Raw genomic sequence first — 22,160 nt, forward strand, 5'->3', positions numbered from 1 at the left:
CATGATGCCACTAATGCATAGTCGACCAACGCCACCTACCGACACGTAGGGTGTGCTACTGAATAAACATTTTCTGGATCCGGTCTGACACCTGGGGGTAATTCTGAGGTAAGGATTCCATAATGAATCTGTCTCTTGCAGATGTATTGTTACCGAAGGTAAGTAACTTGTTCTTCGACCTGGCAAGTGCACCCACTTCCCAGGCCCAAACCTTTCCTTCTACTGCATGTAAGTCACCTGTAAGGAATACCGAAGGCAGCCCCATGGGCAGTGTATTTAAAAGGTAGGACATGTACTGGTGTGTTTTACATGTCCTAATAGCTCTCATACCTATTTTTCCTTTGTCCCGTTTCTACCCCCTCATTTTAATCTTGTTAAGAAAATTCCTATCTTGTCGTTTCCATAGCATCTCAATATACATGATCGCTATAAATGTCTAACTGCAGATTTATTTATGGTTTCAGCCTTTAAACAACTGTTTACACATATGATAGTTGACACCCTCTTTTGTGACCTTGTCTGTACTGTACTCATCACTATTCTTGTAATGCTTTTCACTAATATTGTTACTCCAATTTGTTTGTATAGGCTTAACTGCAATGGTAGATGTTTTTCAATAAAATTCTTTTGACTAAAAAAATGTTTATTAGAATATTAAAGTATTAGAAAACAAAAATATCGCTCTGTAAGACAAAAAGCAGTACTTGACTGTAGCACAAATAAGTACACAAACATGACACAGGAGGATAGTGCGGGTACATGTGCTAACAAAGATATGCAAAACACTGACACAGACATGGAAATCGTATTAGCACTGAGGATGAGAAAATTAAAGTTACTTTACCACGAATTTCTTTCAAAGAGGCAACCTTGTTAGGTATGTGAAATTAGACCAAGCGGAGACATTTAGAATTGTTGAAAAATCTGAACAGAAAGTTCCAAAAACATATGCAAATACACTGATTGAAGCACTGCAGCTTAGTTAACTGTCCAACCATTTTTCTACTGACTGATTTCACGTGTCCTTAATAAATTTTATTGGAGGATTTGTCATATAGTCCCTGTTTTGGTTGCTTATTGTTCGAAAATATTACTCAAAACACTTATTATACCAGTTGAATTTTTATTATTGTTTCTCCTTTCTCTATAGCTATTTGGACAGCATTGAAAGTGCAGTCTCCAATGGGGATGTGTTAGTTATTGAGAATATAGAGGAGACAGTGGAACCAGTACTAGACCCTTTACTGGGTCGAAACACCATAAAAAAAGGAAGGTAAGGTTATTTCAGTAATCTTCAGTTACCACCCTTTTCACCGCATAAGGTCCAATTACTAATATACAGGTTATTCCAGTGCAGCTCGAAGTAAGATTTTCCTCTGGAATCAAGATTTGTGGAAATACCACAGTTCTCGTGTTTTTCACCCAAATATCTCGTCTACTCGAAGCAGTCAAAATGACTGGGTGAAAAATCGCCCCATTTCTAAGAGGTTAATCAATTACTTATTAATATTAGCTATGTATTCCGACATTACAGTCCATACTATGCTGGTAACTCCACCACTCGGAGTTACCAATACCGGGGCTACCTGTAACTTTGTGAAAAGAAGTATCACTGGGAAAATCGATAATTACAAGCCTGATTCCACTCTTGAATTTTTTTCCCCACTGTGATTCACCCCGCTATTTCAGCTGCTTTCGGCAGCCAATTCTCCAGGTGAAACTAAAAAAAATTATTGGTATTCCCACAGACCTTGTTATTCTGATGTAGCCAGTAACTTTTGGCACCTGCCCCATCAAATTTGCAGAGGAGTTCGTAATCGTAATGAGGTCCCCTGTGTCAGAATACCTATGTTGTATTCCACTATTCCCACAAAATGTATAACCAGGCCCATACTTTAGATGCAGCACAGAACATGAAAAATATCTCTGATTTATTCCTAGAAAAGTTAGGAAAAGTTGTACTTCTAGGACTGATATTTCCTCATACTATGCAAACAGAGAATGAAACGTAGATATTTCATACCTGTTCATATGTGTATATTTTGCCTGAGCCATCTTTTTCAGTATTTACACTGCCCCAGGGACACATATTGATCTAGGCTAGAATGGTCAGTCCTACAGAATATGATGCCTAGAAACTAGGTTGCCTAGATACTCGTTGCGGGTTAATAGCTACTTAGATTATACACTTAGATATTCATTGCCAGCTTTGCAGCAATTCAGATTTGGGTAGAAACCAGTTACCACCCTTGTGTTTTGTGGTAATCCCCCTGTGATAATACTCCATAAGAAATACCCTTTCACATTTTAGCAGGTAATCCTTGTGAAAATAAACTCATGAAGAAACGCATGGAATGTGAGGAAAACAAAAAAAATCGTGTGCAAACACAAATTGGAGCTCAGAAATTCAAAATTCTGAGTTAATAACATACTGGTCTATTACCCATCAAAGGATTACCACACAGGATTGTCAATACTTTATAATTTTTCCTGGAATCTTGTAGTAAGGGCTTTCTGTGTATCGTTGATCCAATTCTCAGTTAATTGCGCAGCTATGTATCCTCCTTTACATTCCTCAAATATGGACTAGCGGAGTACCGAAGGAGGTACAGTCCATTTCTCCATTCAGCCCCGCAGGGAAGCAGACTGCCGGAGATAACAGCGAGGCCTTTTTATGGGTGGCGTGTGGCGCCTCACAGGCAGCCCCATAGTGCCAATATCGGCAACACTTCTCAGTTCTCATACAGCAACATACATAAACACCTTGTTAATAGAGAAAATTGCTGCAGGTTTATTTGCATAACAAATATGCCAACATGGTGGGTTATCTTACGGGCGATCCAAGGGTAGGCCAGCCCCTCTGCCGCCTGCCCGCCTGATGACCCAACTAACACCGTGACCGTCACCAATCGGTGGTTACCAATTTTGGGAGGGGCCACCCCTCCCATCAGTGGACCGCCAGTCCACGCACTTACTCACGCCCCTCAAAAGGGGGGGGGCAGAGTCTTCCAGGCAGCCCCCGCCCGTAGGACTAACGGGGCGCGTCACTCTTCCAGGGGACAACGCTAAGACATCCCTGGGTATCCTTTGCTTAGCACCCTTGTTGTGCTGCTGCATATAATACCCTTCTGTACCTTGCAGACTCTGGATTGCCCTGTAACTCCTCCTGCAACACAAAACAATAGGTTAGATTCTTCCCCTCCCCTTACCACCCTCTGGCCGTCTGCAGGGTAAGCGGTAGGGCGGGAAACAGCGAGACGGGCAGCAGACAAGAGGTTGCACCGTGGGCGGGGGGAAGGTATTTGTACCCTTGTCCTCTCCCACCACGGCCGAAAGTGACGCGGCCGACTGACCCCCTGGTCCCTAACCCTGGCGAGGCCAGATCTGACCTCTGCCATGAAGCTCCTTAAAGTGTCAGTGAGCTTACCCAAGTCCTCTGTTGTTGCGAAGTTTGCTTGGGGCGTGGCGACGGCCGGGGAGATACTAGTCCTGGTGTCAGGGGCGAAGGAACGGGCAGAGGAGTGGTGGCATTTCGGGTAATGGCCACGCCCCGACTCTTGGGTGGCAGCGGGTCTGCCGGGAAGTCCTTGACTGTTGCCCTGCGTGTCCGCTTGGACCAGGAGGGGCCCGCCTCTTCACTAGGCTCCTGCTCTGTGGTCGGGCCCCCACAGACGATACCGGAATCCTCCGAATTGTTAGCCTTCAAAAGTTCAGTGGCCCAAGCCAATCCCTTGGTCTTGGCCAGTTCAACGAAGGTTGCTAGCTGTGTGTCTTGGGAAGTGCCTGGCTGGGATTCCTCCACTTGGGACGTCAAAGTGAAAAGCGAAGGGGATCCCTGGCGATCCATAATTATCCTGAGTTGACCGACTCAGCCTGGAAGAAAAAACAGCTGGGAGCCACAAAACCCTGACCAGTGGGAACAGGCACTCGCAAAATCCTCCTGTTGTCCCTGCTGCGGCGCACAATCCTGAGCCTGTACTTACTATACTAAATGTGGGCTATGGTGCTTAATGGAAGCCGCTCGGTGGGTACCTCGACAAAATCTGTGGCGGAGATGAAGAAGAGGTTAAGTTAGCTCTCCCCCCACACCCTGGTCTTGCACCCCGTACCTTCGCCCCCCATCCCAGGAGGCATGCGCGGGCGGCCCCCCGGCCCACGAACGCTAGTTCAGCCGCATGATCTCACATATAATGGGCGAGGGAACTATTCCCTTCCCCTCCAGTTCGGCCCTGCTTACGCCGCACATGCGTCACTGGGATATCCCCGTACCTGAGTACCTGTTGCTTGTTCGCTGCCGAGGGGGGGTAATTCGGCAAGCTTAATCGCAAGTCCGGTCCTGACCTGATAGGGAGAAAAACAAGAATGATGAACGGACAACAGACTGGTGAAACTCTGCCGCCCTCAGGCAGGTACTGTGCCCATACGTTTAAATCCCCTGTCACTGTGCCCTGTCTGCTGCGATAATCTTATGCCATCTTCTGTTGCCTGGTGCAAATCAGCCCTCGTGCCCTTGCTTACCACGCCAACCCTGTTGCGAATGTGGATTGCGTGCCGCCTGTAGACTTGTCGGCGGGCGTTCACTCTTTGTAGCGACCCTGGAAAACAAAGCATAAATGAGACAGACGCGGACCCCATAGCCCTAATGCTACTGGTACCCGGGGGAAAGGGGAGCCCTGAATCATGACAAATGGCAGTAATGCTGTAGAGAAAAGTGAGACCACCTTCCCACATAACTGTCAGAGGCAGGGAAAATGCACGAGAGCAAAACTGTACATAACATAAACACGATAGACACATAGCAGATGGGAAAACAACACAGGCCATCTGAAGCGATTGCCTCATGAATACCCTCGTACACCCCCGTGCCGGTCCCTGCACGCCCGGAGTCCTCCACGCACGAGACACGTGTTTATGGATGCGCAGGTCCTCTAGCCTACTCGGTACCTCCAAAAGTGGCCCACATATGCATATTGTTTGTTTTTACTTTGCATATTTAAATGGCGCGAAATCGACCCAAAGGTATTTGAGCGCATAGCATGAGCACCGTTTTACATTGCACATTCAGGCACGGGAAAATAAGTGATTTGCCCAGAATCACAGGATGTGGACGCGACCCCAAGGCTCGGACCCTGGTTTCCAGCACCAAAGTCGGTAATAGCCGACGGACCACATCCTCTCCGACAATGCCGGAGTAACCATCCTTCAAAAGAGATGGGGGGGTCACCCCACCCGGTCTCGCGGCACCCCATTACCCCTGGGAGGGGGGGGATTCCGGGCCTCCAGTGTCTCCCGGGGTGAGGCCCTCCCCGCAAGCCCAGCTAGCCCGGTGAATGCCGCAGATTGCTGCGCCGAGCCCTCCTAAACAAGCATTTACAATGCAACAGGTCTCGCATTTGTAAATTTTAGAGCTATCGTACACTAAAACTACGGACCCAAATCACTCCATTCCAATGCTCGCAAGACTCCAAGATTACATCAGGTGTGATAATGTAATGTTAGCACGTATTTGTGATCTCAGCTCATCCTGCTATCCTTACACACTTGGAATATATTATGACATTTATTCAGAATTAATAAGGGCAGAAGTTACAACTAAAAAAACTGCCTGCAGCACTGAGCCCATATACACTATAAGACGAGCATATTTTCAAATACAAATGCTGAGTTTTAAGCACGACGGCGTGCTTGTCTACAAAATCAGGAATTTTCACGCTCGCTGCTAACATTAGCTGCAATAGTAATTACGACCCAAATCACTCCATTCCAATGCTCGCAAAACTCGCAGATTACATCAGGTGTGATAGTATAATGTCAGCACGTAATTGTTATCTCAGCTCATCCTGCTATCCTTACACACTTGGAATATAATGTGACATTTATTGAGAATTAATAAGGGCACAAGTTACAACTAAAAAAACTGCCTGCAGCACTGAGCCCATATACACTATAAGACAAACATATTTTCAAATACAAATGCTGAGTTTTAAGCACGACGGCGTGCTTGTCTACAAAATCAGAAATTTTCACGCTCGCTGCTAACATCAGCTGCGATAGTAATTGCGAGCCAAATCACTCCATTCCAATGCCGCAAAATAAAGACAGCTAAACCCTTCTAGTAAAATAAATACAACGACCTAAATAGCAGTACAACTCTTCCCGAAAAATAAATTAAAACAAAATAAATAGCAGAAATGGACCATCGTACACTAAAACTACGGACCCAAATAACTATATTCCAATGCTCGCAAAACTCGCAGATTACATCAGGTGTGATAGTATAATGTCAGCACGTAATTGTTATCTCAGCTCATCCTGCTATCCATACACACTTGGAATATAATGTGACATTTATTGAGAATTAATAAGGGCAGAAGTTACAACTAAAAAAACTGCCTGCAGCACTGAGCCCATATACACTATAAGACGAGCATATTTTCAAATACAAATGCTGAGTTTTAAGCACGACGGCGTGCTTGCCTACAAAATCAGGAATTTTCACGCTCGCTGCTAACATCAGCTGCGATAGTAATTACGACCCAAATCACTCCATTCCAATGCTCGCAAAACTCGCAGATTACATCAGGTGTGATAGTATAATGTCAGCACGTAATTGTTATCTCAGCTCATCCTGCTATCCTTACACACTTGGAATATAATGTGACATTTATTGAGAATTAATAAGGGCAGAAGTTACAACTAAAAAAACTGCCTGCAGCACTGAGCACATATACACTATAAGACGAGCATATTTTCAAATACAAATGCTGAGTTTTAAGCACGACGGCGTGCTTGCCTACAAAATCAGAAATTTTCACGCTCGCTGCTAACATCAGCTGCGATAGTAATTACGAGCCAAATCACTCCATTCCAATGCCGCAAAATAAAGACAGCTAAACCCTTCTAGTAAAATAAATACAACGACCTAAATAGCAGTACAACTCTTCCCGAAAAATAAATTAAAACAAAATAAATAGCAGAAATGGACCATCGTACACTAAAACTACGGACCCAAATAACTATATTCCAATGCTCGCAAAACTCGCAGATTACATCAGGTGTGATAGTATAATGTCAGCACGTAATTGTTATCTCAGCTCATCCTGCTATCCATACACACTTGGAATATAATGTGACATTTATTGAGAATTAATAAGGGCAGAAGTTACAACTAAAAAAACTGCCTGCAGCACTGAGCCCATATACACTATAAGACGAGCATATTTTCAAATACAAATGCTGAGTTTTAAGCACGACGGCGTGCTTGCCTACAAAATCATGAATTTTCACGCTCGCTGCTAACATCAGCTGCGATAGTAATTACGACCCAAATCACTCCATTCCAATGCTCGCAAAACTCGCAGATTACATCAGGTGTGATAGTATAATGTCAGCACGTAATTGTTATCTCAGCTCATCCTGCTATCCTTACACACTTGGAATATAATGTGACATTTATTGAGAATTAATAAGGGCAGAAGTTACAACTAAAAAAAATGCCTGCAGCACTGAGCCCATATACACTATAAGACAAGCATAGTTTCAAATACAAATGTTTAGTTTTATGCACGACGGCGTGCTTGTCTACAAAATGATGAATTTTCACGCTCACTGCTAACATCAGCTGCGATAGTATAGTTACAGCACGAAATTGTAACATGAAATCATCCTGCCGTCTTTACATACTTAGAACATGGGATGAGATTCGAGAGGGATTAATAAAGTTAGAGCTTGCAAGTATAAAACACCCGAAAACAGTGAGCCCATGTGGTTACAACAACAAAACAGCACCAAAGGCTAAAGTGATGTTCCTTATAACACAAGCACAGTTGTAAATAAGAAACGTTTGTTTTGGGCAAATGTATACCATTTTACACATCAACACGCTTCACGCTCGCTGCTGATATCAAGTATGATCGTATATTTACGGGACTTCATTCACACATCAAATCATCCTGCTATCCTTACGAAGTCAGTACATGGTGTGCCATTTGTTATATATTCATAAAGGCACAAGGGACAATTATAAAAGAGCCTGAAGCATTGCGCCCATGTACACTATTATTCAAGGGTTTCCTACCCGCATCCACGCTACGCGCACACAGCCACTTCGCAGTGCCCTTCAATTGGGAATAATGTGTGAAAAGGGTAAAAAAATCGGAAGACAGAAAGTCTGGTATGGTGTGAAGTGTCAGCTTGTTTGTGGCAGCTAAAAAACGAAAGAAACCAGGCCAAGATAATTAAGTACATTGAGATGGGCAGTATAGATTGTAATCTCTTCGTTCCCAGCTTCAAAGACATGCAAATGAAGACACAGAGTGATGTGAAAGGTCTTTTCCATTCCAATGCCGCAAAGTGAAGACAGCCAAACTCCCGGGAAAATAAATAAAAATAAGCCCAAAAGCAGAAACGGACCATCGTACACTAAAATTACGACCCAAATCACTCCATTCCAATGCCGCAAAATAAAGACAGCTAAACCCTTCCAGTAAAATAAATACAACGACCTGAATAGCAGTACAACTCTTCCGGAAAAATAAATTAAAACAAAATAAATAGCAGAAACGGACCATCGCACACTAAAACTACGGACCCAAATCACTCCATTCCAATGCTCGCAAGACTCGCAGATTACAGCAGGTGTGATAGTGTAATGTCAGCACGTAATTGTGATCTCAGCTCATCCTGCTATCCTTACACACTTGGAATATAATGTGACATTTATTTCAAATTAATAAGAGCACAAGTTACAACTAAAAAAACTGCCTGCAGCACTGAGCCCATATACACTATAAGACGAGCATATTTTCAAATACAAATGCTGAGTTTTAAGCACGACGGCGTGCTTGCTTACAAAATCAGGAATTTTCACGCTCGCTGCTAACATCAGCTGCGATAGTAATTACGACCCAAATCACTCCATTCCAATGCTCGCAAAACTCCCAGATTACATCAGGTGTGATAGTATAATGTCAGCACGTAATTGTTATCTCAGCTCATCCTGCTATCCTTACACACTTGGAATATAATGTGACATTTATTGAGAATTAATAAGGGCAGAAGTTACAACTAAAAAAACTGCCTGCAGCACTGAGCACATATACACTATAAGACGAGCATATTTTCAAATACAAATGCTGAGTTTTAAGCACGACGGCGTGCTTGTCTACAAAATCACGAATTTTCACGCTCGCTGCTAACATCAGCTGCGATGGTAATTACGACCCAAATCACTCCATTCCAATGCTCGCAAAACTCGCAGATTACATCAGGTGTGATAGTATAATGTCAGCACGTAATTGTTATCTCAGCTCATCCTGCTATCCTTACACACTTGGAATATAATGTGAAATTTATTGAGAATTAATAAGGGCAGAAGTTACAACTAAAAAAAAATGCCTGCAGCACTGAGCCCATATACACTATAAGACAAGCATAGTTTCAAATACAAATGTTTAGTTTTATGCACGACGGCGTGCTTGTCTACAAAATGATGAATTTTCACGCTCACTGCTAACATCAGCTGCGATAGTATAGTTACAGCACGAAATTGTAACATGAAATCATCCTGCCGTCTTTACATACTTAGAACATGGGATGAGATTCGAGAGGGATTGATAAAGTTAGAGCTTGCAAGTATAAAACACCCGAAAACAGTGAGCCCATGTGGTTACAACAACAAAACAGCACCAAAGGCTAAAGTGATGTTCCTTATAACACAAGCACAGTTGTAAATAAGAAACGTTTGTTTTGGGCAAATGTATACCATTTTACACATCAACACGCTTCACGCTCGCTGCTGATATCAAGTATGATCGTATATTTACGGGACTTCATTCACACATCAAATCATCCTGCTATCCTTACGAAGTCAGTACATGGTGTGCCATTTGCTATATATTCATAAAGGCACAAGGGACAACTATAAAAGAGCCTGAAGCATTGCGCCCATGTACACTATTATTCAAGGGTTTCCTACCCGCATCCACGCTACGCGCACACAGCCACTTCGCAGTCCCCTTCAATTGGGAATAATGTGTGAAAAGGGTAAAAAAATCGGAAGACAGAAAGTCTGGTATGGTGTGAAGTGTCAGCTTGTTTGTGACAGCTGAGAACCGAAACCAGGCCAAGATAATTAAGTACATTGAGATGGGCAGTATAGATTATAATCTCTTCGTTCCCAGCTTCAAAGACATGCAAATGAAGACACAGAGTGATGCGAAAGGTCTTTTCCATTCTAATGCCGCAAAGTAAAAACAGCCAAACTCCCGGGAAAATAAATAAAAATAAGCCCAAAAGCAGAAACGGACCATCGTACACTAAAATTACGACCCAAATCACTCCATTCCAATGCCGCAAAATAAAGACAGCTAAACCCTTCCAGTAAAATAAATACAACGACCTGAATAGCAGTACAACTCTTCCGGAAAAATAAATTAAAACAAAATAAATAGCAGAAACGGACCATCGCACACTAAAACTACGGACCCAAATGACTCCATTCCAATGCTCGCAAGACTCGCAGATTACAGCAGGTGTGATAGTGTAATGTCAGCACGTAATTGTGATCTCAGCTCATCCTGCTATCCTTACACGCTTGGAATATAATGTGTCATTTATTTCAAATTAATAAGAGCACAAGTTACAACTAAAGAAACTGCCTGCAGCATTGAGCCCATATACACAATAAGACGAGCATATTTTCAAATACAAATGCTGAGTTTTAAGCACGACGGCGTGCTTGTCTACAAAATCAGGAATTTTCACGCTCGCTGCTAACATCAGCTGCGATAGTAATTACGACCCAAATCACTCCATTCCAATGCTCGCAAAACTCGCAGATTACATCAGATGTGATAGTATAATGTCAGCACGTAATTGTTATCTCAGCTCATCCTGCTATCCTTACACACTTGGAATATAATGTGTCATTTATTTCAAATTAATAAGGGCAGAAGTTACAACTAAAAAAACTGCCTGCAGCACTGAGCCCATATACACTATAAGACGAGCATATTTTCAAATACAAATGCTGAGTTTTAAGTACGACGGCGTGCTTGTCTACAAAATCAGGAATTTTCACGCTCGCTGCTAACATCAGCTGCGATAGTAATTACGAGCCAAATCACTCCAATCCAATGCCGCAAAATAAAGACAGCTAAACCCTTCTAGTAAAATAAATACAACGACCTAAATAGCAGTACAACTCTTCCGGAAAAATAAATTAAAACAAAATAAATAGCAGAAATGGACCATCGTACACTAAAACTACGGACCCAAATCACTCCATTCCAATGCTCGCAAGACTCCAAGATTACATCAGGTGTGATAATGTAATGTCAGCACGTATTTGTTATCTTAGCTCATCCTGCTATCCTTACACACTTGGAATATAATGTGACATTTAATAAGGGCAGAAGTTACAACTAAAAACACTGCCTGCAGCACTGAGCACATATACACTATAAGATGAGCATATTTTCAAATACAAATGCTGAGTTTTAAGCATGACGGCGTGCTTGTCTACAAAATCAGGAAATTTCACGCTCGCTGCTAACATCAGCTGCAATAGTAATTACGACCCAAATCACTCCATTCCAATGCTCGCAAAACTCCCAGATTACATCAGGTGTGATAGTATAATGTCAGCACGTAATTGTTATCTCAGCTCATCCTGCTATCCTTACACACTTGGAATATAATGTGACATTTATTGAGAATTAATAAGGGCACAAGTTACAACTAAAAAAGCTGCCTGCAGCAGTGAGCCCATATACACTATAAGACGAGCATATTTTCGAATACAAATGCTGAGTTTTAAGCACGACGGCGTGCTTCTCTACAAAATCAGGAATTTTCACGCTCGCTGCTAACATCAGCTGCGATAGTAATTACGAGCCAAATCACTCCATTCCAATGCCGCAAAATGAAGACAGCTAAACCCTTCTAGTAAAATAAATACAACGACCTAAATAGCAGTACAACTCTTCCGAAAAAATAAATTAAAACAAAATAAATAGCAGAAATGGACCATCGTACACTAAAACTACGGACCCAAATCACTCCATTCCAATGCTCGCAAAACTCCAAGATTACATGAGGTGTGATAGTGTAATGTCAGCACGTATTTGTTATCTTAGCTCATCCTGCTATGCTTACACACTTGGAGTATAATGTGACATTTATTCAGAATTAATACGGGCAGAAGTTAGAACTAAAAAAACTGCCTGCAGCACTGAGCCCATATACACTATAAGACGAGCATATTCCCAAATACAAATGCTGAGTTTTAAGCACGACGCCGTGCTTGTCTACAAAATCAGGAATTTTCACGCTCGCCGCTAACATCAGCTGCGATAGTAATTCTGACCCAAATCACTCCATCCCAATGCTCGCAAAACTCGCAGATTACATCAGGTGTGATAGTATAATGTCAGCACGTAATTGTTATCTCAGCTCATCCTGCTATCCTTACACACTTGGAATATAATGTGACATTTATTGATAATTAATAAGGGCAGAAGTTACAACTAAAAAAAACTGCCTGCAGCACTGAGCCCATATACACTATAAGACGAGCATATTTTCAAATACAAATGCTGAGTTTTAAGCACGACGGCGTGCTTGTCTACAAAATCAGGAAATTTCACGCTCGCTGCTAACATCAGCTGCAATAGTAAATACGACCCAAATCACTCCATTCCAATGCTCGCAAAACTCCCAGATTACATCAGGTGTGATAGTATAATGTCAGCACGTAATTGTTATCTCAGCTCATCCTGCTATCCTTACACACTTGGAATATAATGTGACATTTATTGAGAATTAATAAGGGCACAAGTTACAACTAAAAAAACTGCCTGCAGCAGTGAGCCCATATACACTATAAGACGAGCATATTTTCAAATACAAATGCTGAGTTTTAAGCACGACGGCGTGCTTCTCTACAAAATCAGGAATTTTCACGCTCGCTGCTAACATCAGCTGCGATAGTAATTACGAGCCAAATCACTCCATTCCAATGCCGCAAAATGAAGACAGCTAAACCCTTCTAGTAAAATAAATACAACGACCTAAATAGCAGTACAACTCTTCCGGAAAAATAAATTAAAACAAAATAAATAGCAGAAATGGACCATCGTACACTAAAACTACGGACCCAAATCACTCCATTCCAATGCTCTCAAAACTCCAAGATTACATCAGGTGTGATAGTGTAATGTCAGCACGTACTTGTTATCTTAGCTCATCCTGCTATACTTACACACTTGGAATATAATGTGACATTTATTCAGAATTAATACGGGCAGAAGTTACAACTAAAAAAACTGCCTGCAGCACTGAGCCCATATACACTATAAGACGAGCATATTCCCAAATACAAATGCTGAGTTTTAAGCACGACGCCGTGCTTGTCTACAAAATCAGGAATTTTCACGCTCGCTGCTAACATCAGCTGCAATAGTAATTACGACCCAAATCACTCCATTCCAATGCTCGCAAAACTCCCAGATTACATCAGGTGTGATAGTATAATGTCAGCACGTAATTGTTATCTCAGCTCATCCTGCTATCCTTACACACTTGGAATATAATGTGACATTTATTGAGAATTAATAAGGGCACAAGTTACAACTAAAAAAACTGCCTGCAGCAGTGAGCCCATATACACTATAAGACGAGCATATTTTCAAATACAAATGCTGAGTTTTAAGCACGACGGCGTGCTTCTCTACAAAATCAGGAATTTTCACGCTCGCTGCTAACATCAGCTGCGATAGTAATTACGAGCCAAATCACTCCATTCCAATGCCGCAAAATGAAGACAGCTAAACCCTTCTAGTAAAATAAATACAACGACCTAAATAGCAGTACAACTCTTCCGGAAAAATAAATTAAAACAAAATAAATAGCAGAAATGGACCATCGTACACTAAAACTACGGACCCAAATCACTCCATTCCAATGCTCGCAAAACTCCAAGATTACATCAGGTGTGATAGTGTAATGTCAGCACGTACTTGTTATCTTAGCTCATCCTGCTATACTTACACACTTGGAATATAATGTGACATTTATTCAGAATTAATACGGGCAGAAGTTACAACTAAAAAAACTGCCTGCAGCACTGAGCCCATATACACTATAAGACGAGCATATTCCCAAATACAAATGCTGAGTTTTAAGCACGACGCCGTGCTTGTCTACAAAATCAGGAATTTTCACGCTCGCTGCTAACATCAGCTGCGATAGTAATTCTGACCCAAATCACTCCATTCCAATGCACGCAAAACTCGCAGATTACATCAGGTGTGATAGTATAATGTCAGCACGTAATTGTTATCTCAGCTCATCCTGCTATCCTTACACACTTGGAATATAATGTGACATTTATTGAGAATTAATAAGGGCAGAAGTTACAACTAAAAAAACTGCCTGCAGCACTGAGCCCATATACACTATAAGACGAGCATATTTGCAAATACAAATGCTGAGTTTTAAGCACGACGCCGTGCTTGTCTACAAAATCAGGAATTTTCACGCTCGCTGCTAACATCAGCTGCGATAGTAATTACGACCCAAATCACTCCATTCCAATGCTCGCAAAACTCGCAGATTACATCAGGTGTGATAGTATAATGTCAGCACGTAATTGTTATCTCAGCTCATCCTGCTATCCTTACACACTTGGAATATAATGTGACATTTATTGAGAATTAATAAGGGCACAAGTTACAACTAAAAAAACTGCCTGCAGCAGTGAGCACATATACACAATAAGACGAGCATATTTTCAAATACAAATGCTGAGTTTTAAGCACAACGGCGTGCTTGTCTACAAAATCAGGAATTTTCACGCTCGCTGCTAACATCAGCTGCGATAGTAATTACGAGCCAAATCACTCCATTCCAATGCTCGCAAAACTGGCAGATTACAGCAGGTGTGATAGTATAATGTCAGCACGTAATTGTTATCTCAGCTCATCCTGCTATCCTTACACACTCGGAATATAATGTGACATTTATTGTGAATTAATAAGGGCAGAAGTTACAACTAAAAAAAATGCCTGCAGCACTGAGCCCATATACACTATAAAACAAGCATAGTTTCAAATACAAATGTTTAGTTTTATGCACGACGGCGTGCTTGTCTACAAAATGATGAATTTTCACGCTCACTGCTAACATCAGCTGCGATAGTATAGTTACAGCACGAAATTGTAACATGAAATCATCCTGCCGTCTTTACATACTTAGAACATGGGATGAGATTCGAGAGGGATTAATAAAGTTAGAGCTTGCAAGTATAAAACACCCGAAAACAGTGAGCCCATGTGGTTACAACAACAAAACAGCACCAAAGGCTAAACTGATGTTCCTTATAACACGAGCACAGTTGTAAATAAGAAACGTTTGTTTTGGGCAAATGTATACCATTTTACACATCAACACGCTTCACGCTCGCTGCTGATATCAAGTATGATCGTATATTTACGGGACTTCATTCACACATCAAATCATCCTGCTATCCTTACGAAGTCAGTACATGGTGTGCCATTTGCTATATATTCATAAAGGCACAAGGGACAATTATAAAAGAGCCTGAAGCATTGCGCCCATGTACACTATTATTCAAGGGTTTCCTACCCGCATCCACGCTACGCGCACACAGCCACTTCGCAGTGCCCTTCAATTGGGAATAATGTGTGAAAAGGGTAAAAAAATCGGAAGACAGAAAGTCTGGTATGGTGTGAAGCGTCAACTTGTTTGTGACAGCTGAGAACCGAAACCAGGCCAAGATAATGAAGTACATTAAAATGGGCAGTATAGATTGTAATCTCTTCGTTCCCAGCCTCAAAGAGATGCAAATGAAGACACAGAGTGATGCGAAAGGTCTTTTCCATTCCAATGCCACAAAGTAAAGACAGCCAAACTCCCGGGAAAATAAATCAAAACGCGCTAAATAGCAATGCAACTCTCCCGGGAAAATAAATAAACATAAGCAAAAAAGCAGAAAAAGGAACATCGTACACTAAAATTACGAGCCAAATCACTCCATTCCAATGCAGCAAAATAACACAGCTAAACCCTTCTAGTTACATAAGTAAAACGCGCTAAATAACAGTGTAATTGTTCTGAAAAAAAAAATGAAAACAAAATAAATAGCAGAAACGGACCATCGTACACTAAAAGTACGGAACCAATTCACTCCATTCCAATGCCTCAAAGAAAACACAGCTAATAAAACACGCTATGGACCCAATTCAAAGTAAACACAGCTATAATAATAAAACACGCTACTGACCCAATTCACTTCATTCCAATGCCTCAAACTAAACACAGCTAAACTCTTTCAGCAATAGCCACGAAAAGAAACAAAAGAGTTCCAACTGAAACACTTCATGCCACATAAAGCATGTTTACTGTAGTTAGGCGGTGCTGCGTGGGCGTTCTTAAAAAAGTAAAGGCTGATCGACAAAGGGCATTAGCCTGTCAGAAACCAACACACTAAAACAGACAAGCTCAGGAACCAATTACTGACAAAGAGCTGCAGTAGGCGGAGATTCAACACATTTACAAATTACTTAATGCCTCGGAGAGGCAGCGCATGCGCTGCCCTATGCGAGACCTAAAAACTACCCATGCCGCTCCATGCGGGGAGGGGGAGCAGGGGCCGCGCGATGCCCCTGCGCATCTCGTGGGGTCCCCTTGGCGGCCGGGCCAAATCCCTTCCGTAGGAGCAGTACGGATAGTAAGAGGAGGGACCCGGTAGGGCTCCGCCATCTTGCCTGGCCCGGGGGCGACTTCACCTCCGCAGGGGGTGCGCGAACAAGCTGTAGAGCGTCGCTGCTACACCCCCCCCCAGGTGAGGCTTCGAGGATCGCTGCCCGCCCGCCATATGGCACCGAGCCATGCGCAATCGGGAACCAGGGGCGATCTATCTTCCGCCCAGGAAGGGGGGGGGGGGGGGGGGTGGCAGTCGCGTCGCTGCTACCCTTGGCCCAAGACTCGTCTCCCAGGAAGCAAGGCCCACCCACACCCTTGCTCATTACCTTGTGGCACAGGCCACAAGAGCCAACCAGGCCCCGCCAGATACGGGAGGACCAGGTGAGAGGCCGAGCTCAGGAAGCGGGTAAACACCGCAATAGAGGCGTCCGCCTCGTGGAGGCTGAAGGATACGGTAGACCCATGGGAAATGCCTAGTTCCGACAAGCGGGTACGCCCCGGCACTAGAGGCATCAGCCTCGCGGAAGCTGCCTCGGGGTCTACCACCCCTCTCACCCTGCACCCCCGCCCTGCAGCACCCAGACCCACCACGCAGGCCGAAAGGCCCCGCGGGACAGGCAGGCACAAATTGGGACAGGGCCCCTCCAGGGCATGACCCGCGCAGGGAGGAACCCCATTTCAGGGATGGCGTGGGCCGTGGGAGAGGATGCAGGGGCAGTGACTAACCTTCAAAATTTTCGGCAGCTCACGGCACGACCAAACATCGAGACGGCAGCAGACAAGAGGCTGCACCGTGGGCGGGGGAAGGTATTTGTACCCTTGTCCTCCCCCACCACGGCCGGAAGGGATGCAGCCGACTGACCCCCTGGTCCCTAGACCGGGGGCACTAGTACGCTGACTCGTGAGTCTTCCTGTGGCACTAAGGCGGCCGCCCTGTTAGAAGGGTCCCCTACATGGACCCCGGGCAGCCTGACAGAGTCTAGAATAAGATGCCCGATAGTGGCATCCGCCCAGCGGAGACTGTGTGGAGGGGGCCTGTGATCAGTGGCACTGACATGACAGGCTGCTTGCTGGCTATCGAGTGGGAGTGGTGTGGCTTGGAGGTGCAGACCGTGTGAGGAGAGAGCCTGTACATGCTTACCGCCCGGTGAGGCAGCAGCCTGGGGCCAGAGGTGATCATGGTGCTACAAACACCGCAAGAGCGGTACCGCGGCTGAGGAGGAATGTCAATCTGTGGGGGCGGCCCGGCAACTCAAGACCATTGGTGAAAGACTTGAGACTAGCGGCCGGGGAGGTGGGGGCGGTGCTATCCGGTGACTGCGTCTTCAGGGAGAGCTAGGAGCAGCGGGTGAGAGTGGGCCTGCGTGATGGGTGCGGTTGGCCCAATTTGGTCACCCTGGCAAGGTGGGAAAACCTCAGATTGAACTGTGGCTGGTGGGGAACACACAGTTTGAGGCATAATGTCCTTCGACTGAGACAGTCCTAATATTAGCTACTGAGGGGATTCGGAAGATAGTTGATGGGGGGGGGGGCAGAGCGGTCCTCATCCTCTTAGACCTATCAGCTGCATTCGATACCGTGAACCACACGGTATTGGTGCAGAGGCTGAGGGATGTGGGAATATAAGATACCGCTCTGACCCTCCTCTCATCTTTTCTAGAAGACAGGGAGCAGAACATTCACTGGGAGAATCTATAGTCTGATACTTTCCACCTCCCATGCTGTGTCCTGCAGGGATTTGCCTTATCACCAACTCTTGTTAACATATACCTATCCCCGTTGGCTAATCTTGTCAGGAAATATGGCTTTTCCTTGATCATGTATGCCGATGATTCACAGCTCGCGATATCTATATCCAAACAACCAGAGATGGTGGCCAGCAGTTTTCATGCCTGTCTGAAAGACATCATGATCTGGATGAGCCAAACTTTCTGAAGATAAACACTGACAAAACAGAGGTCCTTGAGTTTGGCAAGGTACCCTCCTTATGGAACAGCTGGTGGCCAACAGAGGCGGGAGATTGCCCTTTCCCAGTCATCAAAGTTAGGAATTTGGGTGTGATCTTTGACGATCAACTCAAGTTCTCGGCCACAGTAAACAATCTGACCTCCTCTTGTTTTTTCCTTTTGAATATTTTGAGGAAAATCTTTCCATTCATTGCACATGAACTCCAAACGACCGTTGTAGTGGCACTCTTTCTAAGTTAGATTACAGCAACGCGCTCTTTGTGGGAATTGATAAGGCGCAGAGGAGGAAGGTGCAATCCCTGCAAAACGCTGCAGCCAGACTGCTCCTAAACATCCCTAAGGGTCGCCCCACCTCGGATGCCATCAGGACTTTACACTGGCTCCCAATCCAGCAAAGAGCCAATTTTAAGTCCCTTTGCTTGGTGCATGAGGCCCTTTACGGAGGAATCTCCGGGGAGATACAGAAGCGGTTCTCCAGGTACTCTCCCATCAGAACGCTCAGATCCACAACCATGGGCCTTATCTGTATTCCAAAAATCCGTAAGGCAAGGTGGGGGGGGGGGCCATACTTTGTCATTTTGTGCGGCCAAACTTTGGAATCAGATGCCGTCCATACTTTGACTCCAACCTAACCCTCTGATGTTTAGGAAGGAGCTGAAAACTTTGTTATTTTCTACGATCTAACAGTCTCGTTCATAGCTCTCTAGTACCATGTACCTCAATCAGTGCCATGACAACACGACATTCAAGCGCTTAACAAGTAACAAATCAAATCAAATGGTTAGAGACGAGGGCGGGCTGGTGTGCCTTTCCTCACTCCATCAACTCAAACCCCCTTCCCATCCCCTGAGGGCAGCGCACATCAATCATCATATCCCCCAATACGCAACCCAACAAAGTTGACAAATAACCGGGCTAACGCCCCATCAAAGCAGAGCAAATTGGACAAATTACTGAAAGTGGTCAGAGACGCCTCCTGTAACAATGCGGGTCGGGGTGGCAGAGATTCCACTGATGTGATCCTACTGCAATAGTGGACACTGGGCAGGCCCTGGAGGCTCAAATCATAGGAGTGGGAAGACCTTAGCCTCATGTTCGATCGAGTGAGAAAAGTGTATTTCCTCCATGGAGGATAAGAGCCTGCGTTCTGAGGTACACAAGCTTAAAGACCACCAACGGAGAGCTTTATAACTAGGTGGAGGACGCAGAAGATCGCTCCCATCTAGCAACTTGAGATTTGTTGGTTTTCCATGGGGAGTGGAGGGTGAGGATTGAGCCCACTTCTTGGAACAATGCCTAAAAATAAAATCCATAAAGCACGGTTTTCCAACTGCTTCCTTCTTGAAAGGACTCCTTGAGAGGTGGGCCCCGCACGGCACCCTGGGCAGCTTCGCACACTACCATTGCCAGAATTTTCCATTTCAGACACCGCAACCTGGTGTTAAGAACGGCGGGAGGGACAAAAGATCTTAAACACCAGGAGTCTACCATTCTGATCTTCCCATACTACACCCAAATAGTGCAAACGCTCGTAGCAATGGGCCTGCAATAAATGTTATTATGCACGGCAAAGCTAAAGGTAATTTTTGAGGAGAAAGCTCACTTCTTTGACTCTCCCGCGCAAGCATGGTTTTACCAGAACTAATCATAATTATATAGTGTAGGTGAAACAAAAAAGAACCGCACAATGTAGTTATTAAAATAAGATATCATACACACACTCCCTAACACATTGATATATCTCCTACCCGGAGATATCAACACAATACCCACAATATTTCAAATGTAAACAGGTAAGTAAGCACAAATACACAGTGGCCTCCAGGGGGAGACCAAACCATAGGTAAAGAAGTGGAATGCGAACACAAGGAACCACCCGAGGTAATTACCCAGGAACCCCACAGGGTGGAAACACAGCCGCGTACTCAATGCAAGTCAGTGGGAAAGTCGCGGTTGCAGTTTTTAAGACGGGCCCTTCCCAATGAAACCTGAAGAAACCCTGTGGAAGGCAGAAGGTTGGAGAACCAAACCACCCATGGATACCCCAAGAACCAGAATACCTACACCAGGAAAGCCGGGTGCATAGGTGTGAAGTAACTTCTGAAACCGCCGTAGACCACAATTGAGGACTTCAGAAAAAATGCAGCTAGCGAAGAATGTGAAAGAGTACGTTGGAATAAAAGGATGGATTCTGGAAGAGAAGTACCTGCAAGCAGAGGGGACAGAGTCTATGCCACTCGGAAGTGACCAGGAGGCACGGAAGACCTATGACCACCCATGACTGAAGATGCAGAAATGATGCCGGTGACCTTGTCGCTGCAGCTATGAGGACCAGGCGACACTGTGGAAGACCAGGAACTGTTCACAAGTTGTCCCACTTCAGAAGTCGAGAACCAGGGGGTAGGTGTCCGGCAGGAGCAGCAACAAGCCTTGGCAGCAGCATCAGATGTGGTAAACGAAAAAGGTGTAACGTTGGGACCAGAAAGGTCCAAGGGACTCCCCAATTGCAGGAGAATCAGAGCAGGCACCATGATGGCTTTACTGAATATAGGAGAGTTTGGTACCAAACTACTCCTTTCAATAAATCCACACTGATGCCAGTGTAGGATCTATTGTACCATCTACCCAGAGGGCACCTCAGAGGTGCCCCCTTAATCCCTACTAACTCTGGTGTGGTCTCTGATGGGCTGTAGGCAGCCTTCCACCACCAGACCGGTTTCTGGATCCTGGATGGAGAGCCCCTGCTCTCTGGGACCAGAAATAATGTACATCCCGGACAGAGGTGTAATGCCTCCTACCCAAGGAGGGGCTAGTACTTGAAGAGGGAAGCTTCAAGGGCTTTCCGCCTTTGTAATGTGACCCCCAGCCTCTGCTGCTAGCAGTAGATGGCAGCCCCTGATTTACCCCTCCACTTTGGGTGGGAAAACGGATGGGAAATGAAAGATAGGTTTGCCCACCTCTGCCAACCCCACCCCTAAGGTGGGGGGGGAAGCGAGGTGAAACACACTTTTCAGCCCCACTATCTTGAGGATGGGGGGACTGCTCCATTCAGGGCTAGGTCTATGCCCCCTCTCACAGGAGGACGGCTTAATAGAGGCAGTTGTCACCCCAGGTGAGGTGCCCATTGGCCCTACCTGCTAATTCCCTAAAACACCTCCTAAATTTAGTATTTAGTTGGCTCCCGCAGACCTGGACCCCAGATCTGCGAGGATCCTAAGAAGCAAGAAGACACCGTGTCGTAGAAGCCAGAAAATTGCCTTGGTACCAGCCTGTCTCATGCTTCGACGAAACATCCAACCTGTGTTGCAGCACAACCTCCAAAACCCCTGGGAGGACTGTTGCCTCCAATCTCCAGAGGACAGTGGACCTGTCCAGAAGAAACTGACTCCAAAGACTCTGGATCCTGGCGGATCCGCTGCCCCAGCCCACTCTGCACCCACTGCCCTCTGCGCTAGTCTGAATGGCTCA

The 22,160-nt window shown here is 44.7% G+C and overlaps 1 protein-coding gene across 2 annotated transcripts in view; it reads left to right on the forward strand.

Annotated features, from left to right (window-relative positions):
- The window catches only part of DNAH17 (dynein axonemal heavy chain 17), a 14,992,541-nt gene that overhangs the window by 12,264,759 nt on the left and 2,705,622 nt on the right, over positions 1-22,160 (forward strand). For both annotated transcript variants that reach the window (XM_085617470.1, XM_085617471.1), the window contains one exon: positions 1,151-1,273. In XM_085617470.1, the coding sequence (XP_085473596.1) occupies positions 1,151-1,273 (123 nt within the window). The remainder of the gene's footprint in view (positions 1-1,150; positions 1,274-22,160) is intronic.

The sequence above is a fragment of the Triturus cristatus genome, chromosome 7 (assembly GCF_964204655.1).
Source record: "Triturus cristatus chromosome 7, aTriCri1.1, whole genome shotgun sequence".
Classification (NCBI taxonomy): Eukaryota; Metazoa; Chordata; class Amphibia; order Caudata; family Salamandridae; genus Triturus; species Triturus cristatus.